The sequence below is a fragment of the Armigeres subalbatus genome, chromosome 3, assembly GCF_024139115.2.
Source record: "Armigeres subalbatus isolate Guangzhou_Male chromosome 3, GZ_Asu_2, whole genome shotgun sequence".
Classification (NCBI taxonomy): Eukaryota; Metazoa; Arthropoda; class Insecta; order Diptera; family Culicidae; genus Armigeres; species Armigeres subalbatus.
This window is the reverse complement of record NC_085141.1, coordinates 153,269,976-153,289,436: the sequence shown is the minus strand read 5'-3', so window position 1 is coordinate 153,289,436 and position 19,461 is coordinate 153,269,976. Positions and strand designations below refer to the sequence as shown.

Here is a 19,461-nt window from a genome sequence, read left to right as displayed (position 1 = left end):
AAAGCAAGACCATGCTGAGGGTGGCTGGGTTCGATTCCCGGTGCCGGTCTAGGCAATTTTGGGTTTGGAAATTGTCTCGACTTCCCTGGGGATAAAAGTATCATCGTGTTAGCCTCATGGTATAGAACTGCAGAAATGTTAAAGATGGCTTAGAAACCTGCAGTAATAACTGTGAAAGGGCAATGAACACTAAGCTGCGAGGCGGCAATGTCCCAGTGGGGGATGTAAGAAGAAGAAGAATCAGTGACATTGTACTACAGATGTTAAGTTGTTCACGGGTTGTTTTTTTTTCGTTGGGACCCAGCAAAGTATGTTTTTCCTGTGCTATGGACTCAGCAAAATGGCAAGTAAATTATTTCAATTTTTCGAGCTAGTGTGCCACTAATCCCGCCCGTATAGCATTCCGATTCCTAATGTAGCGAGAACAATAAAGTCCTGAAACCACTTAAATTCTACATTAAGTTGCCTAGTACACACTTAAAATAAATCGCCGAATTCGGTAAAATTTTACCGAAATCTCAACAGCAGAACTGTTTGGTGAATAATTTAACTGATTTTCGGTGATTTTGACATTTGAGCAATGGAAAAAATTACAAAAAAATTGTAAAATAAATTACCGGACAGTTCTGCTGTTGAGATTTCGGTAAAATTTACCGAATACGGTGAAATGAGTTAAGTGTGTACACTAATGGAACCTATATTCCTGATACTGAAACAGATCCTCAATCCCAATTGTATAAGACGATGCTAGTGCAAGCAAAAGAAAAACAAGACCAGAAGAGTCTGTTTGAGATAACTGATTACCTCCTTTTGCTGCTGTCTATAAAAGGTAAATCAAAATTGAAAAGTACTTTTTGTATTTGACGCCATATAAGGGGTACTGATAAGATAGTAATTATTAGTATTCTGCTACAGCTCTAGGAGCGCTTCCATAAATTAGGCAACGCCATATTAGAACTTGATAGTCATTTATTTCCGTCTTAAAAAAATATGTGGGCGTGTGTGTATGTGTGTATGTGTACGAGCGTGTGTGTGCGTGTGTATATGTACGTGCGTGTGTGAGTGCGAATGCGTGTGTTTGCGTGTGTGTGTGTGTGTGTGTGTGTGTGCGTGTGTTCGCAACAGGTTGCATTCCAAGGAATCCTGTCCCACTTTTTCCTATTGAAAGTTGCCTTCATCGGACTTTGGGATCGGATGTTACATCCAAAACCAAACACGCGTAAAGAAGTTCAGCTTACTTTCTTGGCAAAACCTTACTCTGTCCATCAAACTATTTCATTTATTACACGATGTAGAGAATAGACTACTTGAACACTTACCCAAGGTAATTCAGCAGAATACTGTTCTGATGTACATAGTTAAAAAATCTGAAAATTACACGCTACGGAATTATTTGGACTCATATTTTCGTGTTCAATAGCCGTTAAATTTACATCCAACTTTTTCTTGTTCGCAATATTGAATGCAAGCTCCATAGTAAAGGCAACCTGTAATTTTAAAAAGTGATGGAAAAATGAGATGAATCGAATGGAGCCTTTTTGTTACATCATATATTCTGTAACATTTTTATACTGTGTAGGTTTTTTCATTACAGCACCCAAATAAGTGTAATAATGGATTATATGCAACTCATTTGAGTTACGTAATGGTCATAAAAGCACCCATTTCATTGGTACGGAAAAGTAGGCCGTTTCATCGCTCTAACGCAAACTTTAAAACAGTTATTATGCATTACTTGGTAAAAAATGAGCATACGCACTTAATCCGTTTGATGGTTAATTACAAATTCTCCTTCAGTATTCGTATGTAGAACTGTTACAAGAACTCCCTAGTCATTTTTCCACCAATTCTGTGCATATTACTATCCGCTTGTAAATACTGAAGGTTAATTTGTAATTAACGATTAAACGGATTTAATGTGCATGCTTATTTTTCACCAAGTAAGTAAATATAACTTTTGAATCCCTTGACCGATTTAAACCAAATTTGGAACGTTATTTCTATCCTAAGGAAATGATTATAGAGGGAGTGGAAAGGTCATTTGGATGCAGGATGTTCATTCATTTATTTAGCTTACATCTAAACAGATAGTCAACATCATAATCAGCATCAACAATTTGACGCCACAATACATGGTTCGAGGGTCCAGACATGCAGGTAACACAGCTAAACTTAAACTACTGCAAGGCAGCTGAACTGCTGCTACAACAGTCGGTTATTGAGTGCAATGCTGATGGTGCCTAGCTGTCCGACCCATACCGCATCTCGTTGGAAACAGCAGCTGGATAGCGGACAAGTCCGGTATGGTAGGAATCTGGACTTGTTGGCGATACACCATCCAGGAGATAATATCATATCCGACGATGAGGGTTTTGTCATAGCAAAGGTAAATGGAGTTTACTTTTGTAGCTGCTACTGTCCTCCTCGATGGAGTATGGAGCAGTACACTAGGGTAGTCGATATTCTTGCAGCGAAACTAACTGTTTTAAAATAGTAGGTGTAGCAGATGATTTTAATGCGTGGGCAGAGGACTGGGGTTCCCTGTTTACTAACGCCAGAGGTCATATCCTGCTAGAGTCTCTTGCGGTATTAAATGTAGTCCTGCTGAACGAAGGCCAAGTGCCAACGTACAGAGGATCGAAACGTGATTCATGTATCCATGTGACCTTCTGCAGCGCGGGATGGTCGGTGGAACCATACTGGAAGGCTCATGAAGGGCATACTTCCAGTGACCATCAGCAAGTACGTTTTACGGTCGAGTTTACCTCCAAAGGAATCACAAGGCGGTGCTACTGATCCAGGATGGCGGCCTTAGCCGTTCGGTAAGACGCGCGGCTACAAAGCAAGATCATGCTGAGGGTGGCTGGGTTCGATTCCCGGTGCCGGTCTAGGCAATTTTCGGATTGGAAATTGTCTCGACTACCCTGGGCATAAAAGTATCATCGTGCTAGCCTCATGATATACAAATGCAAAAATGGTAACCTGGCTTAGAAACCTCGCAGCTAATAACTGTGGGAGTGCTTAATGAACACTAAGCTGCGAGGCGGCTCTGTCCCAGTGTGGGGATGTAATGCTAAGAAGAAGAAGAAGAAGAACTAGCACGTGCCTGCGGCATAACGATGCCAATAAAGACCAAACCTCCCGGTAATCGACAACCAGTGTAATGGTACTTCAAAGCCGCATATGATACAATCGATTAGGACCAGCTATGGCAGCTAACGCACGAACACGGATTTTTAGCATTAGCATTAGCATTGGCATTGTTACGGTGTAATTCGTAGATTGGACACTAGTGATACTCATGTTTTACTTTTGAGATCCTTATCTAGAATGCTATCAGAAATCAAGAAGGGGAGTGGTCCTTGATTCCAGTCTTAAACAAAATTAACAAAAGCATGAGGATTACTACTCTTGGCCATACCCATCTTCACCGTAACTAGGGAGAGGAAGGAAGTGTTGATGTAGTACTTACTTAACGAGAAACCACCGACTTAGCGACACCCTCATAAGTACCACGGAGTTGGATAATGAGGAAGGTATTTGCCTGAAGCTGGCAATGTAACCGTGGTAGATCTTACCCCGTAACACACCACGTAAAGGTGTCTACCCTGCATTACGGGTCCTAATGTACGAACACGGATTTCCGGATAAACTGACACGGTTGATCAAAGCGACGATGGATCAGGTGATGTGCGTAGTTCGAGTTTCAGGGGCATTCTCGAGTCCCTTCGAAACCCGCAGAGGGTTACGGCAAGGTCTTTCGTGTCTGCTATTCAACATCGCTTTGGAAGGGGTAATACGAAGAGCAGGAATTAACACGAGTGGTACAATTTTCAATAAGTCCGTCCAGCTATTTGGCTTCGCCGACGACATAGATATTATGGCACGTAACAGAAGATGGAGGAAGCCTACATCAGACTGAAGAGGGAAGCCAAGCGGATCGGACTAGTCATCAACACGTCGAAGACGAAGTACATGATAGGAAGAGGTTAAAGAGAAGACAATGTGAGCCACCCATCGCGAGTTGGCATAGGTGGTGACGAAATCGAGGTGGTAGAAGAATTTGTGTTCTTGGGCTCACTAGTGACTGTCAAAAATGATACCAGCAGAGAAATTCGGAGACGCATAGTGGCTGGAAATCGTACATACTTTGGACTCCGCAAAACGCTCCGATCGAATAGAGTTCGCCGCCGTACCAAACTGACAATCTACAAAACGCTCATCAGACCGGTAGTCCTCTACGGACACGAGACCTGGACGATGCTCGTGGAGGACCAACGCGCACTGGGAGTTTTCGAAAGGAAAGTGTTGCGTACCATCTATGGTGGGTTGCAGATGGCGGACGGTACGTGGAGGAGGCGAATGAACCACGAGTTGCATCAGCTGTTGGGAGAACCATCCATCGTTCACACCGCGAAAATCGGAAGACTGCGGTGGGCCGGGCACGTAGCCAGAATGTCGGACAGTAATCCGGTGAAAATGGTTCTCGACAACGATCCGACGGGAACAAGAAGGCGAGGTGCACAGCGGGCAAGGTGGATCGATCAGGTGGAGGACGACTTGCGGACCCTCCGCAGACTGCGTGGTTGGCGAAGTGCAGCCATGAACCGAGCTGAATGGAGAAGTCTTTTATGTGCAGCACAGGCCACTCCGGCCTTAGTCTGATGATAAATAAATAATAGTAGAAAGGTTGTTTCCGAAACATAAACCATCGAACTGGCCCGCTACACCGTACGAGTCAGTCGACGTGGTATCGCTAGTGACTAACGAGGAGCTTATCGTATCTGCAAGAAAACTTAATAAGGCACCAGGCCCGGATGATATTCCAAACCTGGACCTTAAACACGCCATTATTGCTGATCTAGATATGTTTGAGAGCTGCCTCCAACGATGCCTGAATGAAGGAAAGTTCCCAGACCGTTTGAGACGGAAGAAATTGGAGCTATTGCCAAAGCCGTCCGCTACAGCGTACCAGCATGCGCCGTAGCACTAAATCCAAGGTAAAACGTGAAGAAACTCGTCAGAGTACAACGGCTTATGTGTCTACGAGTCGCAAGCGCACATCGTACCATGTCATATGAGGCGGTGTGCATTACAGCTGGGATGATGCCGATTGACATACTCCTAGAGGAACATGTGGAGTGCTTTAACGAAAGTGCAACGTGTCAATAGAGCAGCTTCGTTGGTCAAATGGCAGAGAGAATGGGACACCGCAGTCAAAGGTCGTTGGAGCCACAGGATAATTCCGGATGTGTCGAATTGGGTTAGTAGGAACACAGAAAAAAAATAATGAAAACTAGGAATCGCGTAAAAAATAAAGACATGGAAAATTACACTATTTTGGGCGTACATGGATATTTTTTAACAAGTACACCCTAAATGTATGCAATTTCTATAGCATTATGTCAGTTTCTATAGCATACATCATATAAAAACTGGCATAATGCAATGGAAATTGCATACATTGAGGCGATATAATCCTTTAAATTTACACTCTTTTTGGCATTCCCTTTATGTGCATTACTTTCGAGTAAATTTCAACATCTTTTTCTATCTGTGATGCATGGTCAGGTCAACTTCCACCTATCGCAGGTGGCTGCTTTAAAAAGTCCCTGCATAGGTTAAGGTTCGCTGATTCTGTGCCCGGAATCTGTAGGTGAGGTAGAATCGGCAGAGCATGTGATGTTTGCATGCCCGCGATTTGATGTTGAACGCAATGCAATGCTGCTTGTCAGCGGGCGGTGGTCAGCCCGCCTCGCTCACTGCGCTCCTCGCCGTCTCGTGCCTGCCGGATCGAAAGCTAACACCATCTAAGCAGAGTTGCTGTCCGGCATTCTTGCAACATGCCAACATTGACCACCTCAAAGGTATCCCCGTTTATCGTAACACTGCTTCCCTTGTGGACCCTGTCGCGCTCGGTTCCGCCCACTAGCATGTACTTGGTCTTTGACGCATTCACCACCAGTCCAACTTTAGTTAATTCACGTTTCAGGCGGGTGTACAGTTCTGCCACCTTTGCAATTGTTCGGCCGACAATGTCCATGTCATCCGCGAAACAAATATATTTACTAGATCTGTTGAAAATCGTACCCCTGCTATTACACTCGGCTCTCCGCATGACATCTACTAGCGTAATGATGAAAAACAGGCACGAAAGTCCATTCCCTTGTCTCAGCCCCCGGTGCGATTCGAACGAACTGGAGTGTTCGCCTGAAATCTTCACACAATTTTGCACACCATCCAACGTTGCTTTGATCAGTATGGTAAGCCTCCCAGGGTATGTAGCTGTTCTCGCCCATAGTTTTCCATAGCTCTTCTCGGTCTATACTATCGTATGCCAGCTTTTACGAGCCCATCTTGATGGGCTCAGCTCCGATACCATCCTTACCAGCTGCCAGTCTTTAGCAGATGGATGGCATCCTTAACTTCCCTCAAGGTGGGGCTGGTTGGCTTCCATCGTCCGCTGAACTGACGTAGTCCTCTTCTCCGCTGCCTTGACATTCACTGCCTGTCCTCTCAGCGTCATTCAAATGTTCCTCGTAGTGCTGCTTTCACCGTTTGATCATCACACGCTCGTCCGTCAAGATGTTCACATTCTTATTCCTGTACATTTCGGCTCGCGGCATGAAGCCTTTGCGAGATTCTTTGAGCTTTTGATAGATTTTACATGTTTCTTTAAAACGGCACAGCTGTTCCACCTCCTTGCATTTCGCTTCTTCCAGGCGGCGTTTCTCTCCTGAAAAAATCGGGTCTGCAGTCTCCGCTTCCGTTTATAACGTTCCACATCCTGCCGGGTAAACATATGCGGTATTTCGAAAAATTTCGTTTTAGTGCATTCGGAACGAAATTTCGCGGAATTCCGCGGAATTTGAGTATGGCGAAATCTGTTTTTCTGATTTCGTTCCGTATCGTTAAATTTCAAAAATTTCGACTGAAAAATCTTTCTTTTAACGAAATTAAACGGAATTTCGCGGAATTTCGAAATTAATTTTTAATAATTCCAATTTCAATAAAATTTAAAAAAATCGGCTGCGCCGCTGAATAACACCATTCAAATTCTACTCAATATTATATACATATAAATTCTTTCACTAAATCTCACTACGTAATACAATTCTGCATCTTCAACAGAAACGCATTTAGTTTTCAATTTGTTAATTCAAATAATATTGTTCAGTAAAGTAAAATAATTTGTAGATCTCATCGTTTTGGTATGCTGTATTTTTATTTAAATTAAATGATTTGTGTATGCAATATGTAATGTATTATGAGGCGCTTGTTCGATTTCTGCTCTTGTAGTTGTAGAAACTCTTCGATAAGCTAAATAATCCTCGCTTAACTACTGAGTATTGTCCGTTTTCCGTTGTCTTTTGAAAGTATTCAGTTTAAACAATCATTGTTTGAAAGCAATAAAATGGAGATGGTGACGTTTCAGAAGTTTTCCTGATTTAGTAGATTGTTAGATATTTGCAGATTTAAGAATGCTCCAGATTTGAGACATTCTCTGGTATCTCATTTATTTCGGATTCTGGAACTGATTCATATCTTTCCGATCATTGTCATGACCTACACTTCTACCTTTAGATATTTTTGATTCCGTACATTATGGAAATCTATAGTTTTCTCACATTTTCTAGATCCTTCAGATCCAGATTATTCAATTGTTTCAAAATCGTACCGATTTTCTGTCACAATCGTGCTGGTACAGTGCGTTCACCGTAGGGCAGTTTGTTGTAAGTTTGGACGTGCTGCTGCTTTTAACAATTAGTATTTAGCAATAATCGAACAGGTCTGCGTTCGAGTTGTTTGCATTAAATGTGTAATGGCCAAAATACTATTTTTGTACAAAAAGCGCGTAAATAGTCCAGCCATTTTTTTTGCACGTATTCTCAACCAACAAGTTGCATTCAAATGGAAATCCTGTCTTATCATTTCATATTGAAAGTAGGCTGGATCGGACTATGGACTCAAAAGTTATGGCAAAAATATTATTTTTCCATAATACACCAGAAAGTCACCGCAGGTTTTTTTTTCTAAATGATTTTTAACTACACCGCTGCAAGTAAAATAAAACATTGGTTTTTTAATTGCAGATTTAATTTTTTATGGTGATTCGATTATCCGGAGTGAAAATAACATCGATAATCCGGATAATCGAGCCCGACCTGTATTTGGAAGATCTGTGTCAAATTAATTAGGTTACACTGGCGATCACCTTTTCAGAGCTACCGACTGAAAAAAAACAAGGCAGTCTCAATTGAATTGTTATATCATGTCCTACCTTCAGCGCCGTAGCGTGTGGTTGGCCAGGTTGGCCCCCGCCAAGGGCGCCAGCCTTCAGGGGGGCGCCAAAATCAATGTTTACTTTATAACTATAATAAATAAAACAGTTTCATTACTTATAGTTCTTGTAATTATCAAACCGAGTATGGGTTGGTCCAAAGATCCATGGGTGGGTATATAGCAGAGATGTGTAATCTAGTAATCTATAGAACAACCAAAAAATAATTTTTCATTATTTCACATCCACATGTTATGTGTTGAATTTAGTTTTGACCACTATTCAGGATTCTCAGGGACTTCTGAAACCGGGTTGAAAAACGCAATTGAATAAGAAGAAATCTGATAGTATCTTATAATGTTGAAAATTATAATGTTTGATACCCACATTGCGATTGGCAAAGTTTTTTGGCACTATTACGGCCATCGAGAGTCCTCCGGAGCCGTAATGTTTCAGCAGTGAGGAATGATTAGTGAAGAAATGATTCAGTTTTTCCATGTAAGTTCCTTCAAAGGAATACATTCATAAACAAGCGATAAGCCAAATTTCAAAGGGTCCTTTTGCTCCTAGGTTTGTAGTGGTAGTGGTTTGGTTTTGTGATTTGATATCAATTTGCCTGTTTAATTTAGAAAAACAATGTAGTCTGAATGACATTGAGTTATATCGGCGGCTGTATCGAGGAATATCGATAACTCCTAAATATTTGCTTTGTTAGAACTGTTGCCAGGAGAATTTTCTTCTTTTTTAATATTAATCAAATCGAGAGTTGGATATTTTCCTTCGTCCTTCTGCTTCCGATGGCGTTTCCGGCCCTCGACTAAATTGTTTCAGAGTTGGATTCTATTGACCAAACTATGTGTGTAAGAGCCTCGAGACCACCAACAGCCCCAATCCAGAATAGGATTTTCCTTTATCTGAATAGATCCGATGTTGATTTTATCCATCATCCAGCCCACTCGATCGAAGAGGTCTAATAGTGATTCCAACCAACTCCGAACACCGATAAACCTACCTTATTTCATTGACCCAACTAGGTCCAGTGGCATCTAAAAACCATCCAAGGGCTTACTGCAGATGGCGATTCCGGCCTTCAACCAATCCACTTTAGTGTAACTTTTCTTCATAATTCGACTAGTTCCGATAGCGATCCTGGCAATCTCATTTCCGAACACAGATTACAGATGCTTGCAAAAACCATAAAGGAAGTATTCATTTAGTGCATCACGCAAAAATTATTGATTTTGAACTTCCTCCCCTCGACCCCTTCGTCACGATATCTGTCTAAATATCTAAATGTTTATCTTTTTAATGGGATGATTCCGACTGTTATGCTCTATTTTGTATGACTATTATCGTCTCTTTCAGTATTATAAAGTAGCTGAAACGTTTTTACGTCTATTTTCCGACGTGTCGGTGTATATTTCATTACCTTCTTCAGGGATTTAGAGGCTATACAACAAAACGTAGCCTTATTATGAGACTTAACCCGACTCTGTGAGTTTCCTTACATTATTTGCGTAAAAAAGTACAACAAAATTTCAAATAATTTAATGATATTTTATTCAAACCTCTTTGTGGATTTCAGGTATCTGCTTCCAATACATCTCTGAATATTGAATACTATTTGAAGTATGTTTAAACCATTAAACATTTTTTAGGTATTGATATTCAAATTGTTCTCCAAATGTTTAATTTATTTGATTTCTCTTAGTAGAAGAGGGACGCCCAATAAACAATTCAAAGGGCGCTGGAAGTCCACGCTACGACTCTGTCATAGCTTTCATTTCATTGCTAAAATCAGCAAATAACCATATTTTTTTTTCGAAAATTTGTTCTTTATTTTGCTGATCTGCAGAAATAACGGCTTTACAGATTCATCATGGAATTCGGAACGTTTCTGGGGCACTAGGAAATGCGAGGCAAGTAAACTATTCCACATAATCCGGGACATTTAGCCACTGTAAGCTAATGCCTATATGCAGATAGCGTGAAAGTGTTGCTAGAGTCAGCGCATCCCACGCACCAAAGAATTTGTGAAAAAGTCATGGAACAAAAAAAGGTTTTCATCTAGCAGTCACGATTCTCGTTTATCTTCCAAGGCTAACTCCATAAAAAAGTGATGGATGAAAAATGCCCCTCATCATAAAAAACTCACAACGTAAAAAAAATAACTTTAAATTTAAAAATTATTATTTCCAACAGACCTTATTAAAAAAAAATGAAAAAGTCGAGTTTTGTATTGCAATCAACTGCTTAGATCTGTTGAAAAGACCATTTTGGAAAATTTTACAGATTCAATAAATCTTTGAAATTGAAATGGAGGGGTGGCACTTTGAATCTGTAATACTTTTCAAAATGGTGAACAGATGTAATCAATATGAAATCTGTTGGGAATATTGAGCGATGTTAAGTGATGAATATTCTCACGTTGTTTATGGTAAGGGGCATACTTTTGAAAATGGTGAATAGATCCAAAGTGATCTGTTACTTACCTATGTCCTTTTGAAAAATTAAGCCAGCCCTATGGCATTTGGGTAACAATTATATAGAATGAAATCAGTAGTGTTTCAGTTTCATTTTAAATGTTCGATCACTATTCTAGCTTGAATCTGGAACAGAATAGAACGAACTCGCTGGTTTCCCCAACACATGTTTTAAAAATTTAATTTATTGAAATCATTTTGTTGCTGCCAAGAAAGGCCGTAATTGCAAAGTGGATTGATCCGTGGATAAAATGACGCATTCATACACCAAAACAAATAATTTGCAGAATTTTTTAATGTTGGCGCATCAACACTTAATTTTAGAGAAAAAACGACCTTGACCCAAAAAATATTAAACAAAATTATTTTCTCCGCGGATTTTTTTTTTTCGTTTTTTTTTTTGCATTATTTATATAATGCTAAAAAAACTATTTAATAAAAATTTAGCGGAAAAAAATTAAATTTCGTTTCGTTTCGTAAAATTTCGAATTAAATGGACCCGGATTTCGTTTCGTTTCGAAGTTTCGGAAGAAAATTTGAATTTCGTATCGCTTCGTTCCAATCCAACAGTTGCATTTCTAATTTCGTTTCGTTTCGTTTCGTCAGGAAAAAATGTGTTATCGCATATCCTTACTGCCGGGTCCCTTGCAGCACCGCGACCGCCCGCGCTGCGTCCTTCTCCTCCAAAATCTGTCTGCACTCTTCGTCGAACCAATCGTTCCGTCGACTTCGTCCCACATATCCGACGTTGTTCTCCGTCGCGTCGTTAATGGCTGCTTTAACTGTATTCCGGCAGGCCTTCAAGAGGGGCCCCATCGAGCTTATTCTCTTCCGACAACGCTGACTCGATTTATGATTCTGTCTGCAGTGCACTATGGCCCAGGATATAGATTTACGCGGAAAGATGCATTTTACGCCAGAACCATATTTTTTAGAAAAAACTGTTGTTCTACAAAATTGATCGAAATAGTAAGGTCATCATTATGGTGCAACCAAAAAATAGAGTTGCCCATCATATAAAAAAATTGATTTTTTTTATTTCTTGGAATATTGACATGTTATCTTCTACAAAGCTGTAGCGCAGCTTATTCCAATCAATTTTGCTAAAAAACCTTTTCTGTAGCTCTTAAGTTGGCTGATTTAGAGCAATTTTACTTAATTGGATTAGGGTGTACCTAAAAAAACAGTATTTTTGATCTACTTTTTTTGATTTAGATTTCTCGAAAAAGTCGTCTTCAGGTGACTTTTAGAGCTCAAAAAAATGCAACTTTTGATGGGTAAATATGCTCAATATCTTTTCCTATCAAAAGTTATAATCATTTTTCTGTCAAAATTACATTTTTTTTTCATAAGTTGATATCTCCGGTTAGGGCAGACTAAAAAAATATGTTTACACTGCATTTGAAAGAGAAGTTCATATTCCTTATTGTGTCAACAAATTGGGGATATGTTATTTTTTTTCAAGTTTTACCAATTTTACTAAAATATTGTTTTTTTTAAAATAAATTGATATAACTCAACAACGGAAGAAGATACAGACGATATTCTTATAGCAAAACACGAGTTTTGAAAAGCCTCAAAAGTCTTCAGAAGGTGACATCTGTAAAAAATGAAAAATAAAAAATCTTCAGCTTTAACACTTTTTATAAGTTTTATCATTATCATCGTATTGCAAGTTGTTACGAAAAGTTGTATTTTTTTTTTGAGCTCTAAAAGTCACCTGAAGACGACTTTTTCGAGAAATCTAAAACAAAAATCACCGCTGATTTTGTCGATAATCCATCTCAATGTATTTGTAACGAAAGTCAATTACCAAAAAAAAAGTATTTTACGCGATGAAAACATCTTCTAGTTATGAATTTCAGTGAAAAATTTCACAGACTTGAAAATGCTTCTCCGTTTCCAATATGGCCATCAGAGAATTCGATCAGAAAAATGTTGCTCTTATTAAACACCGTTATAAACTCTTTGCAATGCAAATATGCTTATTAGGGTTATTCATTTGACCACATTACGACCATAAATTTTGGCTTTAATCGAGCTTTGAAAATAGGATTTATTACGCTCTTCATCATAACCGCAGAGCTGCTCATAAAGTCAATAGGCGTTTGACGTTTGAAGCCTTTTCAGCATATTTATAGGAGGTTTATTGATAGCAATAAGAGTGACAATAAAACTAAGCAGCTAGTTATGGTGATTACTATTATAAATCATCTATAAGAATTAAATAAATCGAAGAAGCATGGAAATTGTTACTTGGGGGGCCACCCTATTTTTTGGTTGCACCATAATGATGGCCTAACTGTTTCGAACAATTTTGTAGAACAACAGTTTTTTCTAAAAAATATAGTTTTGGCGTAAAATGCGTCTTTCCGCGTAAATCTGTATCCTGGACCACAGTGCAGTGGTAATCTCCAAGTGTACCTGCACAGTAGGCCTGGCCGCTTTTATGTTTGAACAACATTTATGATGTGCTTCAAACATAAATATTGACAAAAAAAAAGTAATAGATGTAGTAGAATCTATCACTTTCCAAGATCCTTTCATGAACTGGCTGTGTATATGTAAACTAGCTGTTGGAAGAACCATCCATCGTTCACACCGCGAAAATCGGAAGAATGTGGTGGGCCGGCCACGTAGCCAGAATGTTGGACAGTAATCCGATGAAAATGGTTCTCGACAACGATCCGAAGGGAACAAGAAGGCGAGGGCAAGGTGGATCGATCAGGTGGAGGACGATTTGCGACGTGCAGCCATGGACCGAGTTGAATTAGGAAGAGTTTTATTTACTGCACAAGTCACTTCGTCCATAGTCTGAGAAATAAATAAATAAATAATGTGTGGAATTCGTAAGGTACATATTTTTTAACAAAATACAGGGTATCTGTTCCAATATTATTATCATGCTCCTAAATATATATGTAGATAACATTCGTAAAAAAGGCGATTTCGGCTCAATCTGTGTCGTTTTTTGTTGCTAGCATCGAGTGTTATTTATATGTATGGATACATGTTATAAAATCAAGAAGCAGTAACCCTACATTCTCATCTTTGTTGTCCAAAAATAATGATAGGCGAGTATGTTAAGATGATTATGAAACGGATCTAAATCAGTTGCTATTACGGCCTTCTGCTATTCCACCTTGTGTTTTGCAGGCAATAAATTTAGCTATTACTATGATTGCTATTATTTTTAAAGTTCGTCAAATATCGTGCTCATATCATGCGTTATTAAATTTTCTGTTTCGAAAAATTAAAAGCCAGTGAAAGTTAAACCTTTAAAAATGCAGGAGTACTTCTCCATATTAAAAAATAGAGAGCGTGGTACCTATCCCTTGTCACCTTAATTTGCTACATTCACTCTCGAGAGACCATCACTCTCCCATTGCACAGCTAAATAATCGTCTAAGACCACACTGCTTCACAGCCGGCATTCAGTTCTGTGCTTCTCACCGTACAACTAACAACGTTCACCATGGCCGGATACGATGCCGAAGAGTTAAACGCGCTCGCTTGGCTCGACGATATTTTTTTCGAAAAAGCGCTACAAAATTCTGAAAATGATCCATCCATAGCAATAATCGAAGTCGGTAAACTACAACCTACTGGTGAAAGTGCTCACTTTGGCAGTATTATGTTACGTACAACAGTGCGGTATCGGTCAAATCGCCTACCGGAAGAGCAAGCGATTAGTCTAATAATCAAAGCCAAGCCGACAGCTGAGGGATTCAGGAAAGAAATCACGAAGGATAGTGACCTGTTCAAAACGGAAATCAGAATGTACAGTGAAGTTTTGCCAGCAATGGCAAAATTGTTAGAAGATGTTGGTGAACATCTGGAAATTCCAAGGTAATCACCTTCATAATCATCACCAGAAAACTAGCATATGAGTATTCTAGCAATGACTTACTTAACATTTCAAATTTACTTAGGCTAATAAATATTTCCATGGAGCCTACAGTTCTACTTGTGTTGGAGGATTTGTCACCCAAAGGATGGAAAACTGGTGACGAATGCGTTCAAAGTTTCGAAGAAGCGCTCTTCACTGTGCGAAACATAGCAAAGTTCCACGCTACGTCCTACTATCTTCAACAGACAGTAATTAGGCATGCTCAACATTATATACTCGCTGTTAAAATTTTTTTTTTTCAGAATGTTGATCTAACAGACTTCAGTTTAACTGAATTCGTGAATAGCGGACCAATACTAGCCATTTATGACAGAGGATTCGACGACTTTTTCAATGGAATTAAAAAGTGGCCAGGAATCGACTTATACATCGACAAATTGAAGAAACTTAAAAGTTCTTTCGAGAAGCATTGGCGACAAGTCTACGCAGTAAATCCCGCAACGGTAGGGTACAATGTGCTGAACCATGCCGATTTCCATTGGAAAAATTTGATGCACATAAGAAATTCAGAAGGTCGTATCGTCGATTCTTTGATGCTTGACTATCAGAACTGCCACTGGGGTTCGCCTGCTATCGACGTGTTGTCAATGATAGACTGCATCGTAGACAATGGAACAAAAACGGCGCATAGGAACGAGTTTATTTACGAGTATCATCAACACTTTTCTATGATATTAAACAAAATTGGGTTTTTGGGAAAAATTCCAAGCCTTGTCGATTTGCAAATAGAAATTCTACGAAAGGGCTTCATCGGTAAGGCTCAATTTTCTATCGAATTGAAAGAAAATTTATCTTTATATTATTATTCTTTTTTACAGAACTAATGCAATCCGCTATTATGGAGTGGTGCAAACATACCGAGCTGACAGAACCAACCATAGATAAATGTGAAGCTGAAGAGCTTGATGTTAAACCGTGTTACTATAATGAAAAATTCCAGAGCCTCATCCGTGCTGAATTGGCATCGCTGTTGCATCGAGGAATAATGGATCCACAATAAACTATGGCATCCAGTAAGTTTTCTATATTCTGATATTTTGTACGACATAAGCAGAACAGAATCCGGAACAACACTTAAACCTTCTTACTTAAATTCCATTGAAAACAATATTTAGCAAAAAAAAAAATGCTGCAATAACAAAATCGCAATTCGCATATGTCTAAGCCATTAATATTGAATAAGATAGAATAAAACATTGAATAAAAGGCCCATATAAGCCACAAACAACGTGCGTAACTGCATTTTTTTCAAACGTTTTCCAATCGCTGATTGCGTACTAAAATTACTATTAATAGCCTAATTTTGTTAAAAAAATTAGATTAAAAAAAAACACAACTTATTCCACCGAGTAGTGATACTGCCTTTCTCGCATTTAGCCAGGACACCAACCTTATAGAAAGTTAATACAGTTCGATGTAACATTTTCTTAATAACTTTTAAACGCAACGGTCGATCGTTATCAAATAAAATAGTGATCAACTAGGCTTTACCACCGTTCGAATCAAACTTGTTATGAGAAAATCGGTTAAGGATTACTATATAACAAGTTGGCTAATGTTTTTCTTAGCTTTTGTGCACACACATACACACGGATGGACAGACATTTGACCAGCTCGTTGAGCTGAGTCGATTGGTATATAACACTATGGGTCTCCGACACTTAAGGTACCCCGGGGCAAGTGAAAATACGGGGTAAGTGGGTACTATGGCTGCCGTTTTTAATGGTAACAATGTTCTAGAAAGGTGAAGCAGAATTATCAACGAATTCGCCTGACACAAAAAAAAATTGGAATCGAAACCATTTGCGGCACCATACTAATGGTATTGTTTAATCATGACTTTAAACTACCGGCCGATATTTTTAGCAATTAAATAACTGTGTGACATCACAAACGATCAATTCTATACTTTCGCCTCTAATTCTATCATGAACATGTACGTCCAAATTTGGAAGATGATATTAGCATTTCCATATCATTGTAGATATTAAATGATAAATGAGTAATATTAAATTATGTGAGTATTACTACCTATCCACCTATAAGGTATATTTGTAACTTTTCTTGTATCCTTTTTATTATGCATTGAGCACAAATCCGAATAACCAGCTCTTTTTATTAAATAAGTAGCTGAGAGCTCAGGTGAATACCCTGGGCGTCAATGAAAAATCACCATTTCGAGCAGGTGGGAGCTGAAGGCCCAGTTCCTAAGCACCAATGAAAAACCCCTCTCGGGCGAGCACTGGTGCTTGAACCTTGCTATTTAGCACTGTAAAGAATTAAATAACTTTACAAAACCCGTTGCTTCCGGGAATGAAAGCATACCCAGATTTGGAGTTACGCTGAAGAAGAATACCACCCATGCGATTGCCCGAGGAGGCAGCCCCTACTGGAGCGGGTCCTGGGACGGGGAACAGAGCGAGCGGCCAGCAGCTAGAGAAAGGAGAGGTGCAACAGCGACCCTCTAGTCATGTCATCGGGCTCAGCCCGTACCGACAAGGCAAAACAGAAACGGCAGCAGAAGAAATCACCAAGGCAATGCTGCACCTGCGGATGTTGCTGTGATGGCTCCACCCCAGTACCCCGAATCCCAGTACCCCGAATGCCATTACCCCGAAGGCCACTACCTCGAATGGTACAGTGCCCCGAAAGTCATTACCCCGAATGGGACACTACCCCGAAATCCATTACCCCGAAAGGCAATTACCCCGAAAACATTTAGAATCTATAGTATTCTATTTTTATGTTTAACACCAACAGATATCGATGAATCGCAACATTTTTTAACCAACCAGTTTAACCAACGGTTTTGATTTTTCTTCTAATTAGCTTTAACTGTAATTCCTTTCATTATGACCTGGAAAAGTACTATTCTACGAAATGGAGTAAGAAATCCTTTTTTTTCCAACAGAACGCGTTTTCCCGGTATAAGCCGAACAGAGGAGATGATGCCTTGTTTTAATGAACAAGTTTGCCCGGTATAAGGCATACAGGGTAAATATGACCTTTTTTAATAAACGCGTTTGCCCGGTATAAGGCAGAAAGGGGAGATGATGACTTCTTTAAATGGACGTGTTTGCCCGGCATAAGGCAGACAGAAAAGATGATGCCTTCTTTAAATGGATGGGTTTGCCCTGTATAAGGCACACCGAGGAAATAATGCCTTGTTTAAACGAACGCGTTTGCCTGGTATAAGACAGACAGAGGAGATGACGCCTTCTTCAAATGGATGGGTTTGCCCGGTATAAGGCATACAGTGGAAATTATTCCTCGTTTAAATGAACGCGTTTGCCCGGTATAAGGCAGACAGAGGAGATGATGCCTTCTTTAAATGGACGCGTTTTCCCGGTATAAGACACAGAGGAAATTATGCCTTGTTTAAAGGGACGCTATTACAATAAAAATTTTACAAACATACAAAAATAAACAATAAACACATTCAACAAATTAAAATAACTGACGATCTCTCTGTGCCCCGAGAGAAACGTCCAATGTGTTACCCATTGCGAGATATGACGAGGTTTCCTTATAAGATTTTGGTCCATCAGTCAAATCCCGCTAATGTGTTTTCATTGCGTTTTGCATTTTGTCTACAACAGCCCGTTGTATACATAGCTCTATTTCGTGTAGGATTCAGATCCTATTTGGGCACCTAGAATAATTTTGTGCCATGTGGCACCAGCAATATAAAGTCTGTATCTGGAAATTCCTCGAATTATAATATTAATTGCCTATCTTCAGGCCCAAACACAGAACATTAAGGAATAGAACATACACAAATCCACTTAAACATTTGTCACTAACAAACATATAAGATAAAATTAACCGTAACACAACCTTCAACCAACGGGAACGAAATTTTTGTGGATGGTCTAGAAGCATCCACAAAAATTTCGTCAATTTGATTGGAGGAAAGGTGTTGAGGAGGACGATTACTTCCTAATCTAACTTAAATTACGCAATCTCAAACAAATAGTCCATACAACGATGGAACTTCGAGCATTGCTATAGGTTACAGAAAAGATAACATAACGGTAACGGTAGCGATAACAAAAGACGGTAACCAAAACATAGTTCCTGACGCATCACTTACAGATGCCAGAAAACAGGAAAAAAACACCATTCAAGGTGACAGAGCTTAAAATTACTTAACTTACAACTAGGTAAGTGAAGAATCTTGTCCTCAACACCTGAGTTACATGGTTTTCGTCGGGGAGCCATATTACAATTAAAAGTTTTACAAATATACAAAATAAACAATAAACACATTCAACAAATTAAAATAACTGACGTTCTCTCTGTGCCCTGAGAGAAACGTTCAATATTTTGCCCATTGCGAGATGTGACGAGGTTTCCTTATAAGATTTTTGGTCCATCAGTCAAATCCCGCAAATGTGTTTTCATTGCGTTTCGAGTTCTTTGTCTACAGCAACCAACTGCTGTATTCATAGCTGGATTTATATTAGGATTCAGATCCTATTTGGGCACCTCGATAATGTTGTGCCATGTAACACAAGTAATATAAAGTCTGTGTCTGGGAATCTCTCTATTTATAATTTTAATTGCCTATCTTCAGGCCCAAACACAGAACATTCAGGAATGGAACATTACACAATTTCACTCAAACATTTGTCACTAACATGTAAGATAAAATGAACCGTAACACAACCTTCAACCAACGGGAACGAAATTTTTGTGGATGGTCTAGAAACATCCGCAAAAATTTCGTCAATTTGATTGGAGGAAAGGTGTTGAGGAGGACGATTACTTCCTAATCTAACTTAAAT

The 19,461-nt window shown here is 39.3% G+C and overlaps 2 protein-coding genes across 2 annotated transcripts in view; both read left to right on the top strand.

Moving 5' to 3' along the window:
• The window catches only part of LOC134227859 (uncharacterized), a 185,920-nt gene that overhangs the window by 139,073 nt on the left and 27,386 nt on the right, over positions 1-19,461 (top strand). The window lies entirely within an intron of this gene.
• LOC134227968 (uncharacterized) lies at positions 14,197-15,906 on the top strand. Its single transcript, XM_062709682.1, has 4 exons — positions 14,197-14,613; positions 14,697-14,862; positions 14,917-15,427; positions 15,493-15,906. Exons 1-4 carry the CDS (start codon positions 14,240-14,242, stop codon positions 15,672-15,674), a joined length of 1,233 nt encoding a protein of 410 aa, XP_062565666.1. The 5' UTR covers positions 14,197-14,239; the 3' UTR covers positions 15,675-15,906.

Coding starts and splice junctions, on each gene's coding strand:
- LOC134227968 (XM_062709682.1), top strand. CDS start 14,240: ATGGCCGGATACGATGCCGAAGAGTTAAACGCGCTCGCTTGGCTCGAC. Junction 14,614..14,696: donor GAACATCTGGAAATTCCAAG/GTAATCACCTTC, acceptor AAATTTACTTAG/GCTAATAAATATTTCCATGG. Junction 15,428..15,492: donor TCTACGAAAGGGCTTCATCG/GTAAGGCTCAAT, acceptor TCTTTTTTACAG/AACTAATGCAATCCGCTATT.